The 23,615-nt window shown below is 35.7% G+C and overlaps 1 protein-coding gene across 3 annotated transcripts in view; it reads left to right on the top strand.

The window, feature by feature from the left end:
* LOC109418473 (uncharacterized) overlaps positions 1–23,615 on the top strand; it is a 226,445-nt gene that overhangs the window by 114,556 nt on the left and 88,274 nt on the right. For all 3 annotated transcript variants that reach the window (XM_029872999.2, XM_062851987.1, XM_062851986.1), the window contains exons 5-7: positions 3,184–3,292; positions 3,543–3,648; positions 13,316–13,678. In XM_029872999.2, the coding sequence (XP_029728859.2) occupies positions 3,184–3,292; positions 3,543–3,648; positions 13,316–13,678 (578 nt within the window). The remainder of the gene's footprint in view (positions 1–3,183; positions 3,293–3,542; positions 3,649–13,315; positions 13,679–23,615) is intronic.

Raw genomic sequence — 23,615 nt, 5'->3', positions numbered from 1 at the left:
CCTCATTAAACTTTAACGATGTAAATACTTCAATGGCAGTTGAGTGCGAATGGTTCCCCGGAGACCCAGTTTTCCATCATTCTTATGGCGAGGAAAAGGGGATAATTATAATAAAGCTATCTATCAAATCGAAGAGATATATAGGCCAATCGGTTCGGCTCAACTGGGCTGAGATTGATTACTGCTTGTCAATGGCGTTTGGTGCCGAAATGCTTAATCAATAAACTTGGACGTTTCGGGCTTGATCTGATGCCATTGAACTGTAACTCAACGCGCACAAAAGAACGTAGCAATCTTCTTTTACGTGCCGTTGCATGAATAATGTGGCACCCTAAATAGCTTTGTTATTTCTTTTCCTTTGCATGGGTCTGCTTTTGTACCAGAGATTATGCTGTCGGCCGCTACAGCCACACATGGAATAATCATGGGCAGGATATCGAATTCAGTATTGATAATTCTATAATTCAACATGTGTGCTTTGACCCAAATAGCATTTTTGGAGCTGGTTAGAGTTTTGTGAGCTGTAAAAACCAGGCATAGATAATGCCATCAATGGACATTTTGAGAGCTCCATGAAGCTTTGATTGGGTTATTACAAACCTAACCAAAGCATCATCGACCAGCACATCATTATTCATCCAACATGCTCAATGCGCTTGATATTTTCTTGCATTATTTTGTACCAAAGTGAACAATATGTTGGAAGTGTTTTTAGCTTTATGATTTGCGTATCTCTTTCGGATTCATTGAATAAATTAGCAAGCTCGTTATGCATTATTCACTTCTTCACATCATTCTTTAGTGAAAAATTACCCTGAGCACTCAAAGCAAGTACATTTAGAATGCTCGAATTCCCTCCTTGAGCATCTTTCCAATCTCATGCCTGCCTGTATAGTTTGTCGCTCCTGAGGGGATAAAATCAAAAAATCATGGTAAGGTACCCCGGGGCAAGTGAGAATTCGGGGCAAGTGAGACCTACAGCTATATTTTTTTTTTTTTAGTTTTAAGGCAAACATTCTTCATAGAAAACAAAGGTATCACACCAACGGATACTTTGAATTCAAAAATTGCTATTGTTCTCACCATAAAGAGGCCGTATATGTTATTGTTGTTCATATGTAATTTTCAATTCACTAAGTGAGATTAACGTACTCTACTACATTCGTCGTTTAAAAATAAAATAACAAATAAAGTAAAACTTTTTCGGTTTCAGGATAATCTTTGGAGTGCTTGCAAATTATTTTAAGCGAAAAAGCTGTAATTTATTTTCATTTATTACCTTTAGTTAACTGCTCTCAAATGCCCCAGTGCATTTCAGCATCTGGAGCAAGTGAGACCTATGAGAGTAATCAAACACAACTTCATAGTTTGATCTTGCTTTCTTCAGCCTAAGTCGAAATTTACACAAAAGTGAAAGGCGTCTTAAGTAAACAATCGTTGAATTACACTTAATTACTTCTATTCTGATGATGAAGCTATTGTTTATAATGGTAAAGTCTTGAGTAGAACCGAAATCATCTGTTTTTCATATTTTTTCAAATTCTATTATTTTTTTCATTTTTTGCTGCATATTGAGTTTTTCTGAATATTAAGAAACCGGTCATAGAGTATGAAAAAATTGGAAAACGACTTATTCAATGTTCACGATTTAAAAATCTTTATTTAATGATCGTAAAATTATGTTAGGGTAAACATCACATCTGTAAATCTTGAAAAATCTTTTGGCGAGTTTCATCAACTACGTAATATGATAAGCAAGTTTGGAGTTTTTTCGGCATTTAACCTTAGGGCGCTTGTTGTATAAATAAAATCAATTTGATTTGCACGAGCCGCTAGAGTTTCATCATTTTTTTACATATATGCAGCATCTTTATTAAGCCATTTGTACAAAAATTCCGAATAGGTCCCACTTGCCCCGTGATACGGTGTAAATGAAAATCTGCTCCACTTTTCATCATATGCATAATATACAGAATTTAAAAATTTTGAAACAGTTTTAATGCCCGTGAATAAGAAGAAATATACCAACAATGTCTTTCAGAACCATTGGAATTATAAAATTACTTATGTTCAGAATTTTTTTGCTTGACAAAACCAAACTAGCATTTTTTTAGGTCCCACTTGCCCCGGGGTACCTTATATGTTACATGGTTCTTGTACTTCTTTGCGTATCTAATAAAAAAACTAATACATGTTATCTAATTAGAATTTCCATCCCACATATGGGCAATGCACTCGAGGTACATATTCTAACCACGCATTCGATTCACATTTTCTTTTCGCTTTAGCAAATTCTACTATAATTTTAATTAAGAAAACTAACCACAATTTTTGGTACGGGCACTGTTTTTTTTTTGTAGTTTTGAGGCAATTATTTCTCAAAAAATGTCAGTAAGTCTAAATAAATAAATGACCAAAATCAATGTATGGAAGCTGTATTTTTTTGTCCATTCTTCAATCAAGAGCTATGGTTTCCACAGTTGTAATCATAATATGTTAGAATCTACTATTAAAAAATCCATAACGATTGAGATCGCAACGGGCTGTATGACGCAATATGGCCAAAACATCCGACTGACGGAGCGGACCTGATGTGATGGTTAGAACACTTGACTATCACGCCGAGGGCCTGGGATCGAATCCCACTCCCGACAAACTCGCAAAAATGTGAGTTCTTCCTTCGGAGAGGAAGTAAATTGTGGGTCCCGAGATGAACTAGGGCTTGTTAATAAAGATAAAAAAAATCCGACTGACAAAACTGAAACATCTGTGCATCCAATCTACATAGATTTCTTTAAGATTCATTCTGTGATACCATTTGAAACTACCAGAAGTTTTACAAAAAAAGATTTTATGGCTCCTCTATTTTGCCTCGCAACTTTCCTAGCAGTTTTGCATTATACAAACCACGCAAACCTTTGGAGGAATCCCATCAAGTATACTTAGTTCCATGAAGGTGTTTCTGATGAAATAAACTGATACTTTTCGGTACAGTTCGCCTACACAAGAAAGTAAAAATGGGCAAACTTTGAAACTCAGATACGGTGAAACTCAATATGATAAAATCAAATTATGAATGCACGTCCAAACAGGACACATCCTTTATACCCAATCTAAAAATTCTTTTGCTTATAAAATTGATAAACCCTTACAGAATCCCTTTTCTTTTTCCTTTCCTTTCAGTTTCCGACTTTACAGAAAATTTAGCACAACTATACGAACAGCATGCCGAAGCACTGCAGGTACTGGTTTCTGGCTACAGGAAAAGGAACGGTGAATTGAGGAAGGAAAGGTTGGTATCTTGTTTCGCACCGCAAGCAACAGTTGGATCGGGATTGTGTGCATAAACTTTTAACGGTTCGCAGAGATCTACGGGGATTATAACTATGGAAGCATGCACGAGACCCAATTCAATCAAAGTTTTTACTGAACTGTAATACTACCTTGGGAAAATGGGATTGAATTGTGGGTTCTGTTCATTGTTATGCACACATTTTTCTCTGGCGGACCATTGTAATGCTATTTGCTCGTTTATTTTCCAGACCCGCATGCCAGTCGAATCTATTCCAAGCCTGGGAAACTTTTTTACAAGAAATCGAAGCTGATTCCCAGGCAACCATCGATGTCGCCAGTTCCCTTTCCAGGCAGGTAAGTCAATGTTTGGAACTGAGTAGAATGTATGTAGAGGAGTAGCATAAAACAACTATCATGAAAGCTTTTACTGCCATGTAGGTCGATCGATTTTTACGCTCAAATGGTGGCACTTACTTCATCTATTTATTTGATTGCATCAACAATAATGGTGACAACGTGGCATGTTCAATCAATGCTTTATGTACCTTGAGTGCACTTGTGTAATGTAATCACAAGTCATTTCCAGCAGGAAGGTGCACGCTTCTAACGTGCATTTCAGGATGGTTCAGAAAATCTCATTTCTACCTTACAACTAATTCAATTCGAAGATTCAGTATCTTTCAGTCGCTCGATGTAATAGCTTCAATTTTACTCTTCACTTTGATATTCTAATATGCATACTTATCTGTCCACATCTAGTTTTTGGTTCTGTTAATTTCATACATATCACAAATCGATTAGCAAAAATACGTGTATGCACATCTTTTATCATAAACCTGGGTCAACGTTGTGTGAAATTATTCAAATTGTATTTTACCAACCCAGAACAAACCTCAAGGATCTCCACTTAGCCTAGTGGTTAAGGCTATGGATCGCCAATCCAGAGACGGCGGGTTCGATTCCCGTTCCGGTTGGGAAAATTTTCTCGACTCCCTGGGCATAATGTATCATTGTACTTGCCTCACAATATACAAATTCATGCACTGGCAAACAAAGAAAGCCTTTCAATTAATAACTGTGGAGTGCTCAAAGAATACTAAGTTGAAGCGAGGTAGGCCAAGTGGGGACATCGAGCCATAAAGAAGAAGAAGAACAAACCTATTTCGATCCATATTAGCGTTTAAAACAACTGTGTCAAATATCTGCATCTTTAGGATGAATCTTATGTATGTAATTTTGAGCAAACTAGAAGTCTAAGAGAAATATGGAAAGTTCTGGAGTAAGCTGGAGATGTTTTTTCTGTTATTTACATAACAAAACTTTGGGTATATCCCAAAAAAGCTAGGGATCTTGGAAAAACGTATATTTTTAGAAGAATATGGATTTGCCGAGTGGAGTCCGGGTTATAACTAACTTCCGGGAAAGTTGCTAAGGGACCTTCTGAAAAAAATCCTGGAATCCTTCCGGAGGAACTTGCATGTGTCTGGTGTACGGTTATTTGGCCGAATGCCGTTTGGCCGAATAAAAATCAGAGGAATTTGGAAGAGCCTTTTGACACACTAGCTGCCAATATGATCATCAGAAATATTTCCTTCTATCAATCATAGACAATTCTTCCTAGTTTTACCATTCAGAGATCCGGCACTGAAACTGCCATTATGCTTCTTCAAACATAGGATGTTCTTTCGAGTAATACTGATGTGGGAAACAGTGGCATTATCATTTGAGCTCAAAATTCATTTTCGGTCAAACAGCCTTCGGTCTAATGACCCTTTCGGCCATATGGCGTTCGGCCAAACGGCATTAAATCAAATGACCCGGAACCCATATGACTTGCAGGAGCAACATCGGGAAGAGTTTGGGAAGAAACAACTCCCGTTGGAACATCTGAACTAGGGACAATGTAAATTCCCGGAAAATTTCCTAAATTTCGCGGGCCAACATTACGAATTTCACATTGATTTTGCGGCACCATATTTTTGATCAAATCGCTGAAAAACACCAATTTTGCATGCATAATGAATAATTCCCTTGGAATTTGCGAGGCGTGACCATAAATTTACAAAAAAGAGTAACAAATTGGATAAAATATCAGAAAAGAAGTATTTTATTTTGCTGGATTCGGAATTGTAAATTACTTTATAGTACTAAAAATAAGCAGCTAATTTATGCTTAAAAATTAAAAATTGGTGGAATTTTGAGGTCGTTTTCTAAAATTTGTCAGATTTTGCGGAATTTCTTGAATTTGGTTGTTTAGTGAATAAAATATTGCTATTTTCTATAGCCTAATCGAAAGAGCTCATTTTTCTGAGTGTAACGTGATTTTATTGGATTCCAATACCTTTGTTTTGATGGTTAAATAAACAAAACAGTTTTAATTTTTGTGGATAGAAAGGCAGTTGAATCGATAAAGTGACAGTTCGACCCGAACAAAAAAATTTCCCCATACAAACTTCAAATGAATTTTAAAAATGGTTCCCGGACTCCAAAAATTATGATATTTTGGATTTTGACTAATTTTTGGGCGGAGAATCAGATTATGAAATAAACGGGATACCTCTAAAGAACCCAATTTCGCAACAATTGCCCAGTTTTGCGGATTTCACGGCTTCCGCGAATTTCCATTGACCCTAATCTGAATGATACACCAGAACAACTTCTGTAATAATTGCTGACGCAACGCTCTAAAGAATTACTGAAACAACCGCTAGAAACCACTATTAGAAGAATTTTCCATGAAACATCTCGCAGAATTTTTCTTGCAACATGGAAGAACTTGTTGAGGAATTCCCTGAAGAATATTTGAATGAATTCCCGAAAGAACTTGTGGAAGACTTTTCGGAAAACTGGTGAAAAAATTTGCAGAATTTCTGTAAAATCTGGAGGAAGATCTTGATTGATTCTCGGATGAATGAAATCGCACTGGAACATCCGAAAGCATTTTCCTGGAAACTTTTGGAAGAATTTTTAAGAAACATCATTAAACAATTTCCGGAGAATTTCTGAAAATACTTTTTGAAGAATTTATTAATAAACTTATGGAAGAGCTTTCCATGGAACTTTAGAAAGAATTTTTGAGGGAATTTCTACTAAAATATCGTTGAAATCTGGGTATGCTTGCCGATGAGCATTTGAAAAAAAAAATTGAGGGGTTTTCTATAAGAATTCATTACGTATTTCTCTAAATGAAAACCAGGGGTAGTTTTCGAAAGAATTTTCTGTGCATTTTATTAAAATTTCTGGAGTATTTCTGGCAGTATTTCCCAAACAATATCTGAAAGCAACGGAATATCTGTAAGAATTCTGAAAAGAAATTGTTTGAATGTATCCTGAAAGAAAATTTTTGCTTTTTACAAACAATAATTAGAAGAAATTCATAGTGATTTAGTGAATTTGTTTAGTGCTACGGAAGGTGTAACATATAACCACAGGTTTAACAGAGGATTTTTACACAACCTGACAATGTTTGTTCTCGCACAGTTCGAAAAATGTCAAAATTTCTCGTAAAATTCGTTTTGGACAACGCCAAAAATTCCCCGATGGCGAAACGTTTGTTCATATATTCTTCTGTTCCGTAAAGGTATCGTAGGAAAGTACCTGAGCTGTATATCGCGTGTATCGTGTGCATTGCGGAATAGGAGAAAGGAGTTTTAGTTTGTTTTTTTTTCTTGAAAATAAATACGAGATAAGTGTGATAAAGAGTTTTCGAGTGCAGTGTGTTCAATTCTACAAGACCTGTTGGCGTGATTGAATCGTTAACGAAAACCAACATCAAAGAAGCATATCTGTAACTTAACAGTAATCAACGGAATCTTCACTTCGAACTGCAAAGCAAATGGGTGAGACCTCTCCAATATATATTGTACAACGTCCATTGTACTTTTTAACCCGAGCAGAATGAAATACCTAACAAATACCATGCGAAACGAAAAGGATCCAGTAGCATAAGGCCTAGAATGGTTATTGCTTTATTGTTCAACGAAATGATAGAAGAACATCACAATAACATTTAGAAGCAGAGCGTTAATGATTAATCATAAATTTAATCATGATTAATGATTAATGATTAAGATTAATCAAAATCATTAATCATAATCACAAAAAAAAAATCTCATTTAATCATTAATCATTAATCTTAATCAAACTGTTTTTGCAATCTAATCATTAATCAGTAATCATAATCATAAGAAAAAATATTAATCAATCATTAATCATTCATCACCAAAAATAATTCATCATATAAAATATATTATCCAATTTAAATTGATTCAAATGCTGTTCTAAATAATATAATTTATGATTATTTTTTCAAAAATCTACTGAACAGAGTTGACTTTTACTTTTGAAACTTCAAAAACATGTTAAACAATAAATATATTTTAATCACTTCCAGTTTTTTTGTGATTGATTAATCATGATTAATCATGATTTTTAATCAATGAGCCATTTTTAATCATTAATCATAATCAATAATCACAGATAAAACCAATTTTAATCATTAATCATAATCTTTAATCATCCTAAAAGTCATATTAATCATTAATCATAATCAATAATCAACAAAATTGGAATTTTAATCATCAATGATTAATCATGATTAAATTTTTTGTTAATCATGAACGCTCTGTTTAGAAGTATTAGTGCAGAGTATGGTATTGATGCGGTATTTGTAAATTTACTGGTGAAATAACTGAAAACCAAGCTCTGGTTCTATAGACCGTTCCATAAATTATAAGCACACCTACGCACAGCGAGAAAACAATAATTTTCATAACAAACAACTACGTTTATATTTTTATGTTTTTATTAAAAGTATATTATTCGACATATGTAACAAGTTTATACATTAAAATGTGTTCTTATATCTATAATGTTCATTACAAAATAGGTTTTCAGAAACATCGATTTTTGAATTGGAGTGGAAGTTTCAGGTCCAAAAAACTATATTTGAACTAAAACCAATGATTGTCCGATAGACATGTGTACTCACTGTCATGAATGTATTTTTTCAATGTTTTTCTAGTGTAAATTTTTACAAAGAAGAAAAATTGTTAAACGTTTTTGAGGTACCATTAAGGAATACTCTGCAACTTACAAACCACAAGTCAAATGTAATTTTTGATAGCCGATATAAGTTGTTAATGTATTGGAGCAGGATATGTGAGAAAATGCCCAAGTAACACAGAAAACATCTTTGAAAAAAATGTTGGAGAAAGTTGTTATAGTACAGTACTATAATCGTATTTGAATACATCTTGTGTTGAAATCGTGTTTTATTTATGTTTGGCAAAAACAAGTTTGTACACAGTCTAATCAACCTCATCACAAGTAAGAATGACGTAAATTTAACGTTGATAACACAAGATTTTTTATCAACATCTGCTTCAATTAAAGATGATTTGTAAAACATTAGCAGCACATAGTTAGAAGCTTTGCTCCCAAATGTGTTACTAAAACGTTATCTTCAAGTATTAATTACGTAATTTGTTTATCACTTCACAGGCTCTTCTTGAACGTCACTGATCATTAAATATCTTTTACACAAAAAATACCCAGAAATTATAGTATAATAACATGCAACATTCACATTTGTTAGCTTTGCCATTTACTCAACAGGTAAACAGAGGTATTGAAACACTGTTTACAACGATTGGCGACTGTGGAAACCACTCTAGACGAAGAAGAAAGCCACCACTTTTTACTTCACCACAATGTCAGTTCTACTATAACCTGATAATCACTTCAGATACTTGCTGGCGGCTCAATCTCACTGAAAAACTACTAAAATAATCCTACAAAATATTAATAATCAATTTACTGATACTGGCTTTGCAAATTGAACACTGAGTTTGTTATTGTTATACTAATGTTCAAAATAGGTATCCAAAACTACGATCTCATCCATGTATACTATATGCAAATGGTTGTTTAAAATACGTTGCAATGATGTTTTTTCAATGTATTTTTGAAAGTATTCGAGAAACATGTTTTTTAGATGTCCATAAGATGTAATTTGAACGATGGATAGATGAATTACAGTGCCCGTTAAAAAGTTTCACACTGAGACTTCAACTGTTGATTTATCTACATTTTTTTCTTCCAATAATTATTTATCTGTGACAATTAAACATTGATTGAAATAATATAATTTTCCTATCAATAATTGATAAAAAATTCTACATTCTATAAGTACATCATTTATACAACATAAATGAAAATGACATTCCAAAACTTCCCGACGGTACTGTGTCAGGAAGCAACCATGTTGCATCCCTGAAAATTTGTTCCAAATTCTCAAGCAATCCAGAGAAATGGCAAAAACCTTTCTTCTTGTTTCCTACCCGATGGAAAGCGCATGCACTAATGAAGAGTGAATGTGTTTATTTCACCATAAATTTTGAATGGCATATGAAATTAGTTCATAGTAATCAAACATCCAGATGGTAAATAACAAATCAAATTAGTGGGTTGATATTTATTTTGAACCATGCCCAAATAGCACCATAATAGGTGACATATTTATTTACACAGCGTAAGTTTGGTAAATTATGATTTCTCTGCAAGTAATCAATACTAGTTTTATGTTATAAGAATGCATTGAAAAACATCTTTGGTAACATCGAAGATGTTTTATAAGCCGCCATTTTTTGCGCTTTTTAAGTGATATAAGTGTACGAAAATACGTTTCCTATATTTGGAACAAAACATTGGGGTTTGTATGGATCATGTATTATTTACATTATTATAACAAGTTGTGCTACTTGGGTGAAGTTGATTCTTGCATTCAGTCCTAAATGGCTGGGCTGCAAAACCGTGCTTATAATTTCTGGAACAGTCTACACGTCAAAGTTGTATCGAACGAATGTACAGCTCAATAGCACGAAATGGTATTTTACTTTATTGTATACCTACTGCATAACAACTATAGCACTTACAATTTTAGGTATACATTCATTATTGAAATAACATGACTTGTTATTTACGGGGTGTTATTTATACAAAATTATGATATTCGTTTTTGTTATTTTGCCTCTTATGTCCACCTAACGAACGGCATATCGAGGTATACTGGTATTTAGGATTAAAACCTTGATATGTTATTCAGTTGTTATACTTTTCTACTCGGGAATATATTTCAACCTTATTATATTACATACATTGCATCTGGTGCGTTTGGTACGGTATGTTCACGCATTCTTCCTCCCCTGTAAATTCGAGAATTGCTTCGACGAAGGAATAAATGTTTCAAACTCGAGGCACTTCGTAGAATCATCTTTGAAAGAATGTCTGAAACCATGCTCAATAAAACTTCTGATTTCTAGGAAAATAGTTTTGAGAAATTTTCATGGGACTTGTAATGTATTCTCGGAAAAACTTCTTAAAAAATAATATCTCAAAGGAATGGTCATTTTTCTCTTACCAATTTTTGGCGATTTCCCCTGTTTTCAAGTCTTCCGGTAACTATTCGTTTTCCCCGCAGATCCAGTTTATCAATTGCTGTAGAGACCAATTTTGATGAGACCAACTGAAATTCCATCTTTACCAACTGCTTCGTTGATTTGAGTTGGTGAAAAGCATCCTGACTGAGCGTGACTCAGCGTGAGAATTCGATCATTTCCATTCTCTTCTATAATGATGTAGTCATTTTCTTCATTGCCTTGATCTCCTGTGCTTACATTTTATACGGCGTGCTGCTAATCAGAGTGTCTCTTTTATCATTTCACATGCGTCCGTAAAAATGTTTCCAACCTTTAGATCAAGGCACAAAGCCGTTGCGAGATGCGTTGAGCTTCTGGTAGAACTTCCTTGATGCCTAAGAATAGCACAGCAGTTTCATTCTCTAGCTTTCTGCTTCTTCTATTCGGCCTGTTATCTTCAGAAATGGGCGCTTCTTTTTTTTCCTTCCACGTTCTGCTGGAATCCATGCTGCAGCATTGCCGCATCATGAAACCCACCCTGCGTTCTTCTTCTCCAAACCCGGTATTGTCACGAACCATTTGTTCCGTCGACTCCGTTCTACATACCCATTGCTATTCCTGGATATGTTGTTAATGTCTACTTTTACTGTACTCCAACCGCTCTCTAGATGGGCAATAACGAGCTCATTCTAGCACGACAACGATGTCTCGAGATTCTGGGCGACCGCAGTTGGCGACATGTGGATGTCAATCAACAGTCGCTATAGGTTGTACCTTAGCCATCGCCGATACCGTACATTGTTAATGAAGCAGAGTTTTCGGCGCAGCTTGACCATTGACTTCCTGGTGGTCAGAATTGATGTTTGTGTCACGATAGGTCATGACGTTGGTACCTAATCTTAGGGAAGTGCCGCCCATCAATCAGAACGTGGTCAATTTGCGATTCCGTTTGCTGTGGTGATCTCCAGGTGTAATCATAAAAGAGGCTATATTAAATAAGAGTGCTACGTTTTTTGGAGGTGGCGAAATCGATAGGACTCATTTAGCCACAGCTGTAAAGACGTGGGTATTAAACATTACCAGCTGAGGGTGACGGGTTCCCTGTCTTTTTGTTATATGCTAGGTTGGGTTTTGCTTAGACCTCCTATGAAGATTTTGACGTTGATGCTTGGGCAAGAGCCGTACTCGCGTTTGAGCTGCTGGGAAAAGGCTAATAATATTCATTAGATATGTACTTATGCCCAGCCTTTACCATGTTCACTTCCAGTTATGACATATATCTCACACATGTTTCCATTTGATATATTATCCATTGTGCTTCGGCGATCTTCATTGGACAAACCATCTTGCAGGTCATCTTTGAGCAGAACCTACATGTTCTCACAGATTCTCGCAGATCTCCTCTCCACAACTTCTGCTTTTAAAATCAACGTTCCGCATTAGTCCCGATCCCTCATATATCTCTGGTGCTTTTACTACACTGAGGTAATAAATTAATGATTTTTCCGAAATATAATTTAGTTTATATCTTTGGAATGCACTGGTGAGAACTTGGCAATAAAATATGTAGAGCTTGAGTAGAGTATATTACGAACTTCGTTTCGCGACCCTGTTTGCAGGTGTGCTTTATTTATTAGACAAAAATTGAGTGACAACAGAGCTAAATTTGGAGAACGATGAAGCAGAGAAACGAATAAAACTATTTGGCATGGTTTTAGAGATGTTTTGGTGACCTCAATCTTTCACAAGTTATTTCCATGGAAATTGGAATCAGCGTCAAATTGTCATCGCCAACGTTAACACGATGATAGAGTTGCTGTACATTATCATGTCACAAGGTGATTTTCCCAGCCATCCATCCGCCCAGGAGCAAGATTTATCGTCACCGCTTGCTTTTTCAATTTGTCTCTTCGTTTTGCTATCTTGACACATAAAATGATTGATGTGCTTAATGTACACCTACGATGTCGCCATTCTTTATCCGTTCCACCGAAGGATTTTTCCACCAGCTTGATGGAACTTTATAGCCTGCCACATCAAATTCAATCAAAAGCTCACACACCCGTCACAGTTGGACAAAGCTAAGTTTATCTTCAAGTTACGAGTTCGAGATGTCTCTGTTTATTTATGTCTATGTTTGAAGAGGGGAGTAGGTGGTAAAATTTATAAATGCGGTTTACTGAAGACAACAGTGAAAGTATTGGTGGTTGTCGTTTCTGTATGCGATCCTAATGACTATAACTCAAGCGGTAAGCAAGCACACGGATGTTCATCAAGATCATGCTGAGGGAGGCTGGTTCGATTCCCGGGTGATATAGGAATTTTTCCTAATGGAAACCTCTCTTATTTCCTTTGTTGTACAATATAGTTATTTGCGTGTCTGTCCCAGTTGAGATGTTACGCCAAGAAGCTTCTCTTTGGAAATACATTTATAATTAAATTGTAAATTGTTCTGCATAAACGAGCCTTGCTTTCATTTAAAATGTAACATTATATTCACATATACGTTTAACCACTTTATCCTCTTGAAAAGGTTGCTAGAACTTCAAGCCAAACTAATCTCATTTCGTTGTTTTTGATTTCTCTACATTTTTGCCTTCTAGGTTTCCCGACCTCTGTTGGAGCGTTCATTCTACCGGAAGGTCCAAAGTAGAAAAGTATTCACCCATAGGGAATCATTTGATACAATCATTTTGAAGACTGAAGAAAAATTATCAAAGTGCCGAATCGATTACAAGCAGTGCTACATTGCTCACCGTCAGAATCCAACGCAGCTCACGTTGACGCAGTACATCGACTCCCACAATGCATACGTACAGCAGCTCCATGCCACCAACGCCATGCTGGAGGCGTACCACTACGAGACCCTACCCCAGCTGATGCAGGAACTAGAGGAAATTTACAATGACCTGTGCAACATCGTAGCGGAAGCGGTTCTGCAAGGTGCCGAGGCAATTGCAGCCAAAGTGAGTATCTACATATAGCGCGGTGTGTAGAGGTACACTTTCGTTACATGACAAAGCAAGCTCAATAAGCACATTTGTGACAGAGTCGTAGCTGGTTGTTTGAGATGCAGAGGAACCGTTTTATTTTTTCATTTGGTGCAGTAATGATACATTAAAAATTCGGAGGTGTTGTTCAGCAATTTCCGAGTATGTTTTGATCAAAATTGTTTTTGTTCTCAACCGATAGTTTTACCAAAAATATGGTTTCCGTAGCAGGTGTCTTTCTACTAATGTCGAACATGAAGCTGCTCCAACCCCTACTTTTAAAAGGGATTCAACCGGTTCATGAAACATTTTTTTTTTTATCTGTATTAACGAGATTTTTAGCCCTAGGCTAGTTCATCTCGGGACCCACGCTTTACTTCCCTTCCGAAGGAAGAACTCACATTTTGCGAGTTTGTCGGGAGTGGGATTCGATCCCAGGTCCTCGGCGTGATGGTCAAGTGTTCTAACCATCACACCAGGTCCGCTCCATGAAACAACATGATATGTTCACACTGCCGATGATATTAGATAAATGTCGGTAATACAACTCACAAATTCGTCAACTCTTCATTGGAACCACGATTGATTGGGACGATTGGGAATTAGGACGATGTTGTCCGACCATGGTTTTCCGACTAAACGAATTAGGCTAAAACGCGCAACGTTGGATGGATCTAGATCGAGTGTTAGAACTTCTTTTGCGAGCCTGAATGGATTTAAGCGGAATAATGTACTTTCTAATTTAATGTTCAACGACGAAATGTTGAACGACATTGGTTTCGTCAGCATTGATCTTAGAACAGAGGAGAAAAAGCTGAGAGACAGCAAGGGTAGGCTTGGTGTTTGACTCGACAAAGATAAGATACATCATTGCAGGTAGAGACAGAGACTGACCTAGTAGGGGTCTTCTTCAACTTCGCCAGGACCTGGAGCCTTACCTACGCTAAATTGATTTTGCTAGCGGTACTCTCCAGCGACTCTATGATATGAACCCATGTACTCAGGCCATGACGCGAGAAATGTCATTTGATAATCCTCTCTAGCACCTCTCAACAAGAACCATCACACTTGTTCATATTGGCATTCTGATACAGGTCGGACTCGATTCCCAAAATAATATCTCGCAAACGGAATGCTGTAAGATGCTAAAATTTTGATCAATTATCAAAGTTGAATTTACAAAATGTCAAAATTTCAGCTTTATATAGGGTGACAATGGGTATTTTCGGCAGGTTTGTTCTCTTCGTCATGAGGGGTTTTTGTCAGCCAAAATGCCTGAAACTTGGCTATATAATTCAGCATAGTTGGGAAGGATTTGAGACCAACTCTGAGTTCAATAGGTTTCAAAAAACCCCCAAAGACGAAGAGAACAAAACGGCCGAGAATAGGCAATTTCCCCTAGTTCTTCGTTCCCCAGATATATGTTTGCAAAACATACGGACCCGACTCCTGATAATCGAGTCTGGCCTGTGCTCTGGTACAGACCCCCAAAGACTTATCTCCGCAACATTGACAATCGTCGTTCATCCCGCTCCCCACCAGTACGTGCTCGCTGCATCCATCACCTATTCCGTAGATAAGCACGGTGCAATTACTTGAGTGTGTATAACAATGCGTCGGGGGTCGCCCATTTCTAGGTTGGATTTTTCTAGGCACGGTGGCATGCCGGTTCGCGAACGGCTTCTTCATTTCTCAGCCCAGGTATTGAACTCACTTGCTATTACCACCAGGCTATGATCTGCCAACTTGGCCGTCATGCAGTCCAGAGGCTTTCCACGAAGCAGCACGAAAAAAATCCACTTTTTTTAATTTTGCATTTTTGATTTGCATATAATTTTGCACAGCTGTTCTAATCAATATAAATAACCATTTTTTCATATTAAAACTTTTTATGGAGTCTCGACTAACTTTCAAATAGGGCCTATGAAAAAATGGAACACATGCGAATGAAAACTCATATCTCTGAAACTGCTTGTTTGATCGGAAAATTGTCTTCGGCAAAGTTGTAGATTAATAAATGGTGGCTCTCAGAAAAATACACATTGAAAAATTTATTTAGTTTTTCTTTCGAAAAAACTGAATTTTGTTACTAAAAATTAAATATCTCAAAAAGCTATTTTTTCACTTTCGTGACATTTTGTGAGAATAAAGTTCATTCTGTTAGCTACCATCTGTAGAAATTTTATAATGGTAAAAAAATGTACAAAAAAGTTATGGCACTTTGAACATTTTCGGTTGTGTGTTTTTTAGAGTGTATGACGAATTTACGCAAACTCGCCGTAGGGGTTTGGCAAAACTGTCACATTACTGTGACATTACCTACAAAAAAGTTATGTATGGGTGACTTTTAGATAATCATGTGAACTTTTATAACATTGAAAAATGTCAATAAGTTTTAAAAGTCAAAAAAATGCAAATAAGAAAAATTATTTCAATTTGCAAAACATGACATTTTTGTAATTATTGAAAATTTTGCCATATATCGCAAGATGGGCATTTTTGAAGAAAAGCATTTTTGAGCTACCGTGATTTCGGATGAAATTGATCAGTGGGGTGAAAATGATCGACGTGAGGGTCATTTTCATTTGTTAAAAATATTACTTTAAACTTAAAACAATTTGTATAAATTGACCATCATCTGGCTAAAGGATTATTGAATAATGAGTTACATGTTTTACAGTCAATTAGTCACATATTTCTGTATTAAATTAAATATTTTCCGTAATTGCGTGTTTGGCACCCTTTCTAACTTTTGTTACCGTGGCTGTATCGCACATGTAATGAATATTCGAATGGATGCTTTTAGCTGCCAAGTATTTGCTAAACACGATTTCATCATCAAAAATTTTATAAATATTCGAATTTATACATAAAATTGCACTTTTCCGGAAGTAATCACTTTTTCAGTATGAAAAGTGCATACTTTAAGGCGTTTTCATAAAATTTACTCAATTTAAAAAATTGAGAAAACTCGTAAAAGTTTTGCGTAGCATTTCGCATACTGGGCTGGTTAATTCAGGTGGAAAACATATTTTTGACACAGGCAAAGGTATTTCATTTACTGATCAATTTCATCCCGAAAGCAAAATTATTGATTTTTTATTTTAAATGATATTTACCTATTGCAATAAAAGGATTTGTAGTAAAAGTTTCAAACTCGTTGACTGATGAGAATCGTGGTCGTACTTGTTTTATTGCTTTGAATTTGACTTTCTTTGGGTGATCGACTGTACGTTGGATGATATCTTTAATTAACATTTCAGTCTAATTTGGTCAAACAAAAACAACTATATGTTTTCTTAACTCGACGTTTCGGTCCTTATTGGACCTTTTTCAAGGATTCTGTAATGTTTGAGTTTGACCATATCGCTGCATTCGAAATCACGGTAGCATAAGTGAAAAATTTTTGACAGCTCCTCCCCTCTTAAAGTATATTCTCCCATACCTAATAGAAGGCTCCTAGCAATATCATAAACTTCCCCTAAAATGCTACATCTTTAATCGACGGTTCCTTACAACAAATACTTCATGTCATCATTTTGCGTGTTTCTCTCCGGTAGAAAAAAAATGTTTTTATCCAGGGCGTTTTATACAGATATTTTCATATATTAAATTAAACATAGCTCCGTATGTTTGATTCACAAGTCTATCTAATGCAAAGCATTTACCGTCAAGGCGCCATTCACCGTGTGCCATCGAATATTTTTTCATTATTTCCATATTATGATTGAATGATATGACAATTTCCCTTCAATTTCACCAATACAACACTAATGTACTGTTACCATGTCAAAACGCTCATTAGAAACATTTAAAAGTATCATTTTGACACTAAAGTGTGTTTACATGAAGCGGGTTTCTGCTCGTTCACTGCATTCATAGTGAAAGAACGAAAACTGCGCTAAGATGATTTAAGCGATAAACTAAATGTAGTAACGTTTTTATTCCACCAAGAAGCAATTAAATTCACATATTAGGTATGTATTTTGCATTACCGAAGTAAGTTTAACAAGAAAGTACGATTACTCGTACTTTTTAATTGAAACAAAAAGACACGGTGAATGGGTACCCTAAAAATCAATGGTCTCCATTCACCGTGCCCCATATTGTCCCATATATCTAGAAAAAAATCGAAAATTTCAACAATCGTTTTTCTAATAAAATCTTGCAAGTTATTACTTGAAATGAATTTAAACGAACAAAATTCCCTTGGCTGGGTTGTATTGATCATTTTTAAACAAAGTAGAATAAAATTTCTCATACACGGTGAATGGGTCCCTACTACCACGGTGAATGGTGACCTACCACGGAATTAGGCGACCCTACTACCCTTTACTAATTGTACTATATCACCAAATTTTGTGAAAAATTTTCTACTTCTGTGGATATTGCTTTAATTTTAACCTATAATGAAGGCAATTAAAAGCGGCACCAACAATGTTTATTAGACTGGTGTCAAATGACAGACCTTATTTGCCCCGAATCCTCTTAGATCCACGGTGAATGGTGCCTTGACGGTATTTTAATCTCCTATGAATAAGGAAACTTTTAAGTTGAAATTCGACTTCTGGTTGATATTCTGAATTTCTGTGTAACAGATCTGGTGTTCTGGTTCAAAAGAGAATCCTAAATTATATTCTTTGTATTGGATAGATTTATAATTGAAACAAATAAAGCTATGTTCAATATTAATATGTGAAAATCCACGTGTAAAAATACCCAAAAATTGATTTGACTCAAAAAAAACATTTTAAGTTGGGTTGGATTCAGATAATAGCAATTTAATTACTTTGATCCATTTTGAATTCTATTCTTAACGGTTGGTGTGGGGTTTGGTTCTCCGAAATAGGATTAATTTAATTTCGCAAATGGGCATGTATTCCAAATTGACTTCAATTCATTTTTTAACTTTTTTTAGCGTGATCGTTTTTTCAATATTTCAATTTTTTACTTGAAAGTTCACACAAATTCCTTAAAGACACACATACCACACTTTTTGGTAGGTCATGTTATTTTTGAGTTACATTGGTATAAAAAATGGTCAAAAACTTAAGCCCTTTTCAAATATTAGTGTAGATAAATTAAAAAAAAAACAACAACAAAGTATGCAACGTTGTTTTAAAGTACATAGTCTTCATACCTACACAATTCCATTGAAATCTGAGAGGGTGCTGCCTACCCCAAAATCTAGTTTGCGGGAAATTCGTCATGCACTCTAAAAAAAACACGCAACCAAAAATGATCAAAGTGCCATAAAAGTTATGTTGTACATTTTTTTCCCACTATAAAAATTTTAGAGATGATAGCTAACAGAATGAACTTTATTCTCACAAAAAAACACGACGGTAAATAAATAGCTTTTTGAGATATTTGATTTTTAGTAACAAAATTCAGTTTTTTCAGAAGAAAAACTTAATAAATTTTTCAATGTGTATTTTTCTGAGAGCCGCAATATATTATTCAACAACTTTGCTTAAGACAATTTTCCGATCGAACAAGCCGTTTCCGTGTTATATTTTTTATTTGCTTGTGTTCCATTTTTTCATAGGCTCTAATTGAAAGTTAGTCGAGACAAAATATGAACTTTTGATATGAAAAAATGGTTTCTCACATAAAAAGGAATAGTATACAAAAATATCAAGTAGATTAAAAAACATCGATTAAAATGGATTCGTGCTGGTCCGTGGAAAGCCTCTCCAGCATCTCCGTGAAGTACTCTGTCAACCATCGTTGAGGCGCGTAACCGCTACAGAAGTAGACCCTGATGACCTGGAAGCTCTCGTGAGATGCCAACACCAACTTCTGAACCCATCGTCTTTATTGTTGCCATTTTGGATTCGTTTGCAAACCAATTACTTTTTTCGCATGGTTGATGATATGGATCCGATTAATGGCAACATCCGTCCCCCATTTAGTAGCAGTTGCTGCGTCAGTGTGCTTCAGGTTTAGCTGCGTTACTTGTACTATGATTGACATGCTGAGGCTGGTTACGTTGGGCCTCCTGTTGGGTGATAGTTGTTCGCGGATTTCCCAAAACAGATTGCATACTTGGGACGTTTAGAACGGCTTTCTTCCTTATGGCATTTTTCCTCCGCTTCGTCTCTTGTCTTGGTTTTTGTAGCTCCATGACTCGGAAGACCGCCTAATGTGCACAACGATCTACACACCATCGAGGTTATTCCAAGTTACTCACTGAGTAACCTGCTCTTGAAATAGAGAAACTCCCTCCGATCGTCAAGGATTACTCATAGTTTTGCCTGAAAGTAACGATATGGACCCTTGCAAAAAATCTATCCAAAATTCATACAGAATTTATTCTCTAGAGATTAAAACAGTTTCTTTCAGGGAACAATTAAGATTTCTCAAAAATTTATCAATAGGTTAGGTTAGAAAGTCTTGCAAAAATTGCTTCAGAGAGATCTGGTCATAAATTTATCAAATAATGCTCTATGAATTCCTGTAAAAAATCCTACATCAATTCTCATATTGATTGCTCCAGAAAATTTTCCAGAGTTTAACACTTAAACTACTGGTGTTGGTAAGAGTTTTCCGCTATTTCTCCTGAATTTCTTCGCTGGTTTTCGCTTGGTTTCTCCCGGGATTTCTATTAGAGATTTTCAGAGTTCTTTCATGAATTTTCTAAATATTTCTTACCAGAGCTTTTTTCCGAGATTTTCCAGTTCCAAAACCAGAATGCACTGCCTTGTATTTTTATTTGTTGACTACTTTGTGTGAAAAATGTGGTATTTTCCTAGTATTCCGAGTGAAATAAAATATGAGGGTAATAAAAAGTTCACTAGGGTTGTTCAAATAAATCCACTAAACTACTACGATAAATTCAAAGTTGAATAACTACATATCATTACCTTAAATTTTGGCTTATTCGCTTTCTTGTGGTATTTTCCTACATTTTTTTATAAAACAAAATATAAGTGTAACGTAAACATCAACATTTTATCAAAAACAGGTCCAGTACATTGTAACGGAAAATTTAAGGACATACAACTACATGTTATGGCTTAAAATTTTGTTTTATTGACGGTTTTGTATGAAAATTATGGTATTTTTGTAGCTTTTCGAGTAAAATAAATTAAGTTTGTCCTGTAAACATCACTATTACTCATCAAGAACGTCCAGTACGCTTTCACGAATAATTTAAAGGTAAAAAACTACTTTGAATTGTAAGCCATTATTTTTGTTAAGCACTTTGCGTGAAAAATGTGGTACTTTCGTTATTTTTTGAGTGAATCAAAATTTGAGTGTAATAAAAACATGGATGTTTGATGCTGTGGACATTCATAGCATTGAAAGTAGAATTTTGGAACTGCTGCGGTGCACTTGTCAAGGCTTCGCGGTGCACCAAGTGCACCACGGTGCACGATTTGAAAACCGCTGCTCTAAGGATTCCATCAACATTTCCCATCTGAATATGTCTAGAAAATTCTACAGGGATTCATCCTTAGAATCCTGCAGAAGTCCATGCAGAGATTCCTTCAGGTCTTCTTACAGATATTCCTCCATGTGTTTTCCGAAAAAAAAAGAATCTCCTGCAAAGATAATTCTTAGTATTTGTCCACCGAAACCTTAAGGAATTTATTCAGAAATATTCCTATATAAGAATCTCTACAGGGATTTCTTTCGAAATATCTCAAGATTGTTTTCTATAAATCTTAACAAAAACTTATTCAGGCTTTCTCCAAGTATTCCTACAACAATTTTCTCAGGAATATGTTCACAGATAGCTCTAGTAATACTTTCAGAAAATCATCCAAGCATTTTATCGATGACTTTCAATAAAAATCTTTGAATGAGTGTTATCAGTGTTGTATATTTTAATTCCACCCTATTTTGCTTATCCTTTGACAGATTGACAGATACGCGTATTTCGACTACCACTGGTAATCTTCCTCATTGTCGGCTTAAATATTAACGACACATGATAAAGTGATCATTCTTTATGAATAATTCCAAAAGTCCCAGTGAAGAAACAGGGGAGTAAGATAACATAATTTCCAGAAACGAATAAAAAAATGCATAAATAAATTAAAAGTTTTTTTTTAATTACAAAAGCAGTTTTTTATTGCTTTTTCGATATTTTTTTATTGTGAATTTTCTAATTTATTATGGAAAAATCGGATTTATTTATGGAAAATTCGAAGTTTTTTGGTGGGAAAAACAGCTTTATTGTTGGCTTATTGATTGCATTTTCAACGTCTTATTACTGAAAAATCAATTATTTATGAAAACTTTTGATTTATCTATGCATTTATTTATTTATTTATAGAACTTTTGTTATTTATTACTGCCTACACCCCTGTTTCTTCACTGGGACTTTTCGAATTATATATGGAAGGTTTGGAATTTATTATGGAACGTTTAATTGTCTGCCCCTCATTGTCGGTTATCAGTGAGTGTTTAACTGACACTGAGGAAATTTACAAGTAGTAGTCGAAATACGCGTATCTGTTAAAGGATAAGCAAAATAGGGCAGAATTAATAGGTACAATGCTGATCATACTCATTCGAAGATTTTTATTGAAATTCATTCAAGTATTCTACTTGAAGGGTACGAAAAGTCAGTACAAGTTCACAAGAAGTGTATTTTTTTTATGTTCTCGATAAACTTTTCTAGAAATTCCATTAACGATTTCCCTGAAGTTTTTATTAAGATATAGCCCCACGAAGTTCCTCAAAAATGCCTGCTGGGATTACTTTAAGAATTTGCCAATTTCTTCAGAAATCACTTTTGAGACTCATTCAGGAGTACTTCCTGGGATTTCTTCAGAATTTCTTCAAAAAATTTCTTTCCAACTTTTCTCCGGGATTCTTCTAAAAGTTCCCGCTCGGTTTCCTTCTAATATTCCATCAGGGATTCTCTCAAAAATTTCTTCGGAACTTAGTCGATTTTTCTTTAGAAATTTCAGTGATGGATTTTTGCAAAAGTTCTTTCATGGAGGAAATCCATCTAAAATGATTCCTTTGGAAATTCTTCAAAGAGCTCCTATAAGAGCTCCATGAAAAATCCCTCCAGGGATTCCTGGAGGTTCTTACAAAGGTTTTTATTATTCGCTCCTATGGATCCGCCAACAAAATTATCAACAAATATCTCATGTAATTCCTTCAAAGATTCGTGTAGAAATTGGCTAAGATTCATTCATTTATTTAGTTAACATCAAATTCATGATAATACTGAATCAACAATATGCCGCCATAATACTCGATTTGCAGCTGCAGCTCTCCAACGTCGGTCACACCCAACACTCGCCAGATCACGCTCCACCTGGTCCGCCCATCGTGCTCTCTGCGCTCCACGCCTTCTTGTACCAACCGGATGGTTAGCAAACACCAACTTTGCAGGGTTGTTGTCCGGCATTCTTGCAACATGCCCTGCCCATCGTATCCTTCCGGCTTTGGCCACTTTCTGGATGCTGGGTTCGCCGTAAAGTGCAGCGAGCTCGTGGTTCATCCTTCTCCGCCACACACCGTTCTCCTGCACGCCGCCGAAGATCGTCCTTAGCACCCGTCGCTCGAAAACTCCGAGTGCTTGCAGGTCCTCCTCGACCATCGTCCATGTCTCGTGTCCGTAGAGAACCACCGGTCTTATTAACGTCTTGTACATGGTACATTTGTCAGTCGTTATTGTCAGCCGTTAGCAAGGAACCGAGGTAGACGAATTCTTCTACCACCTCGAAAGTATCCCCGTCTATCGTAACATTGCTGCCAAGGCTTGTCCTGTCTCGCTTAAATTGGTTAAGATATTCCTCCTGAAATTTGGAAGAATTCTTGAAAGAATCTCTTATACTAGTTCGACAGAATTCCCTGGATGATTGTCTCAAGGGATCCCTTCGTAAGAAAACTCCTGATATGATATCTTTGAAGATGCCTAGAAGAAATACTTGAACATTTTCTGTAG

The sequence above is a fragment of the Aedes albopictus genome, chromosome 2 (genome assembly GCF_035046485.1).
Source record: "Aedes albopictus strain Foshan chromosome 2, AalbF5, whole genome shotgun sequence".
Taxonomy (NCBI): domain Eukaryota; kingdom Metazoa; phylum Arthropoda; class Insecta; order Diptera; family Culicidae; genus Aedes; species Aedes albopictus.
The sequence above is the reverse complement of the archived record's forward strand: the minus strand, read 5'-3'. Positions and strand labels throughout refer to the sequence as shown.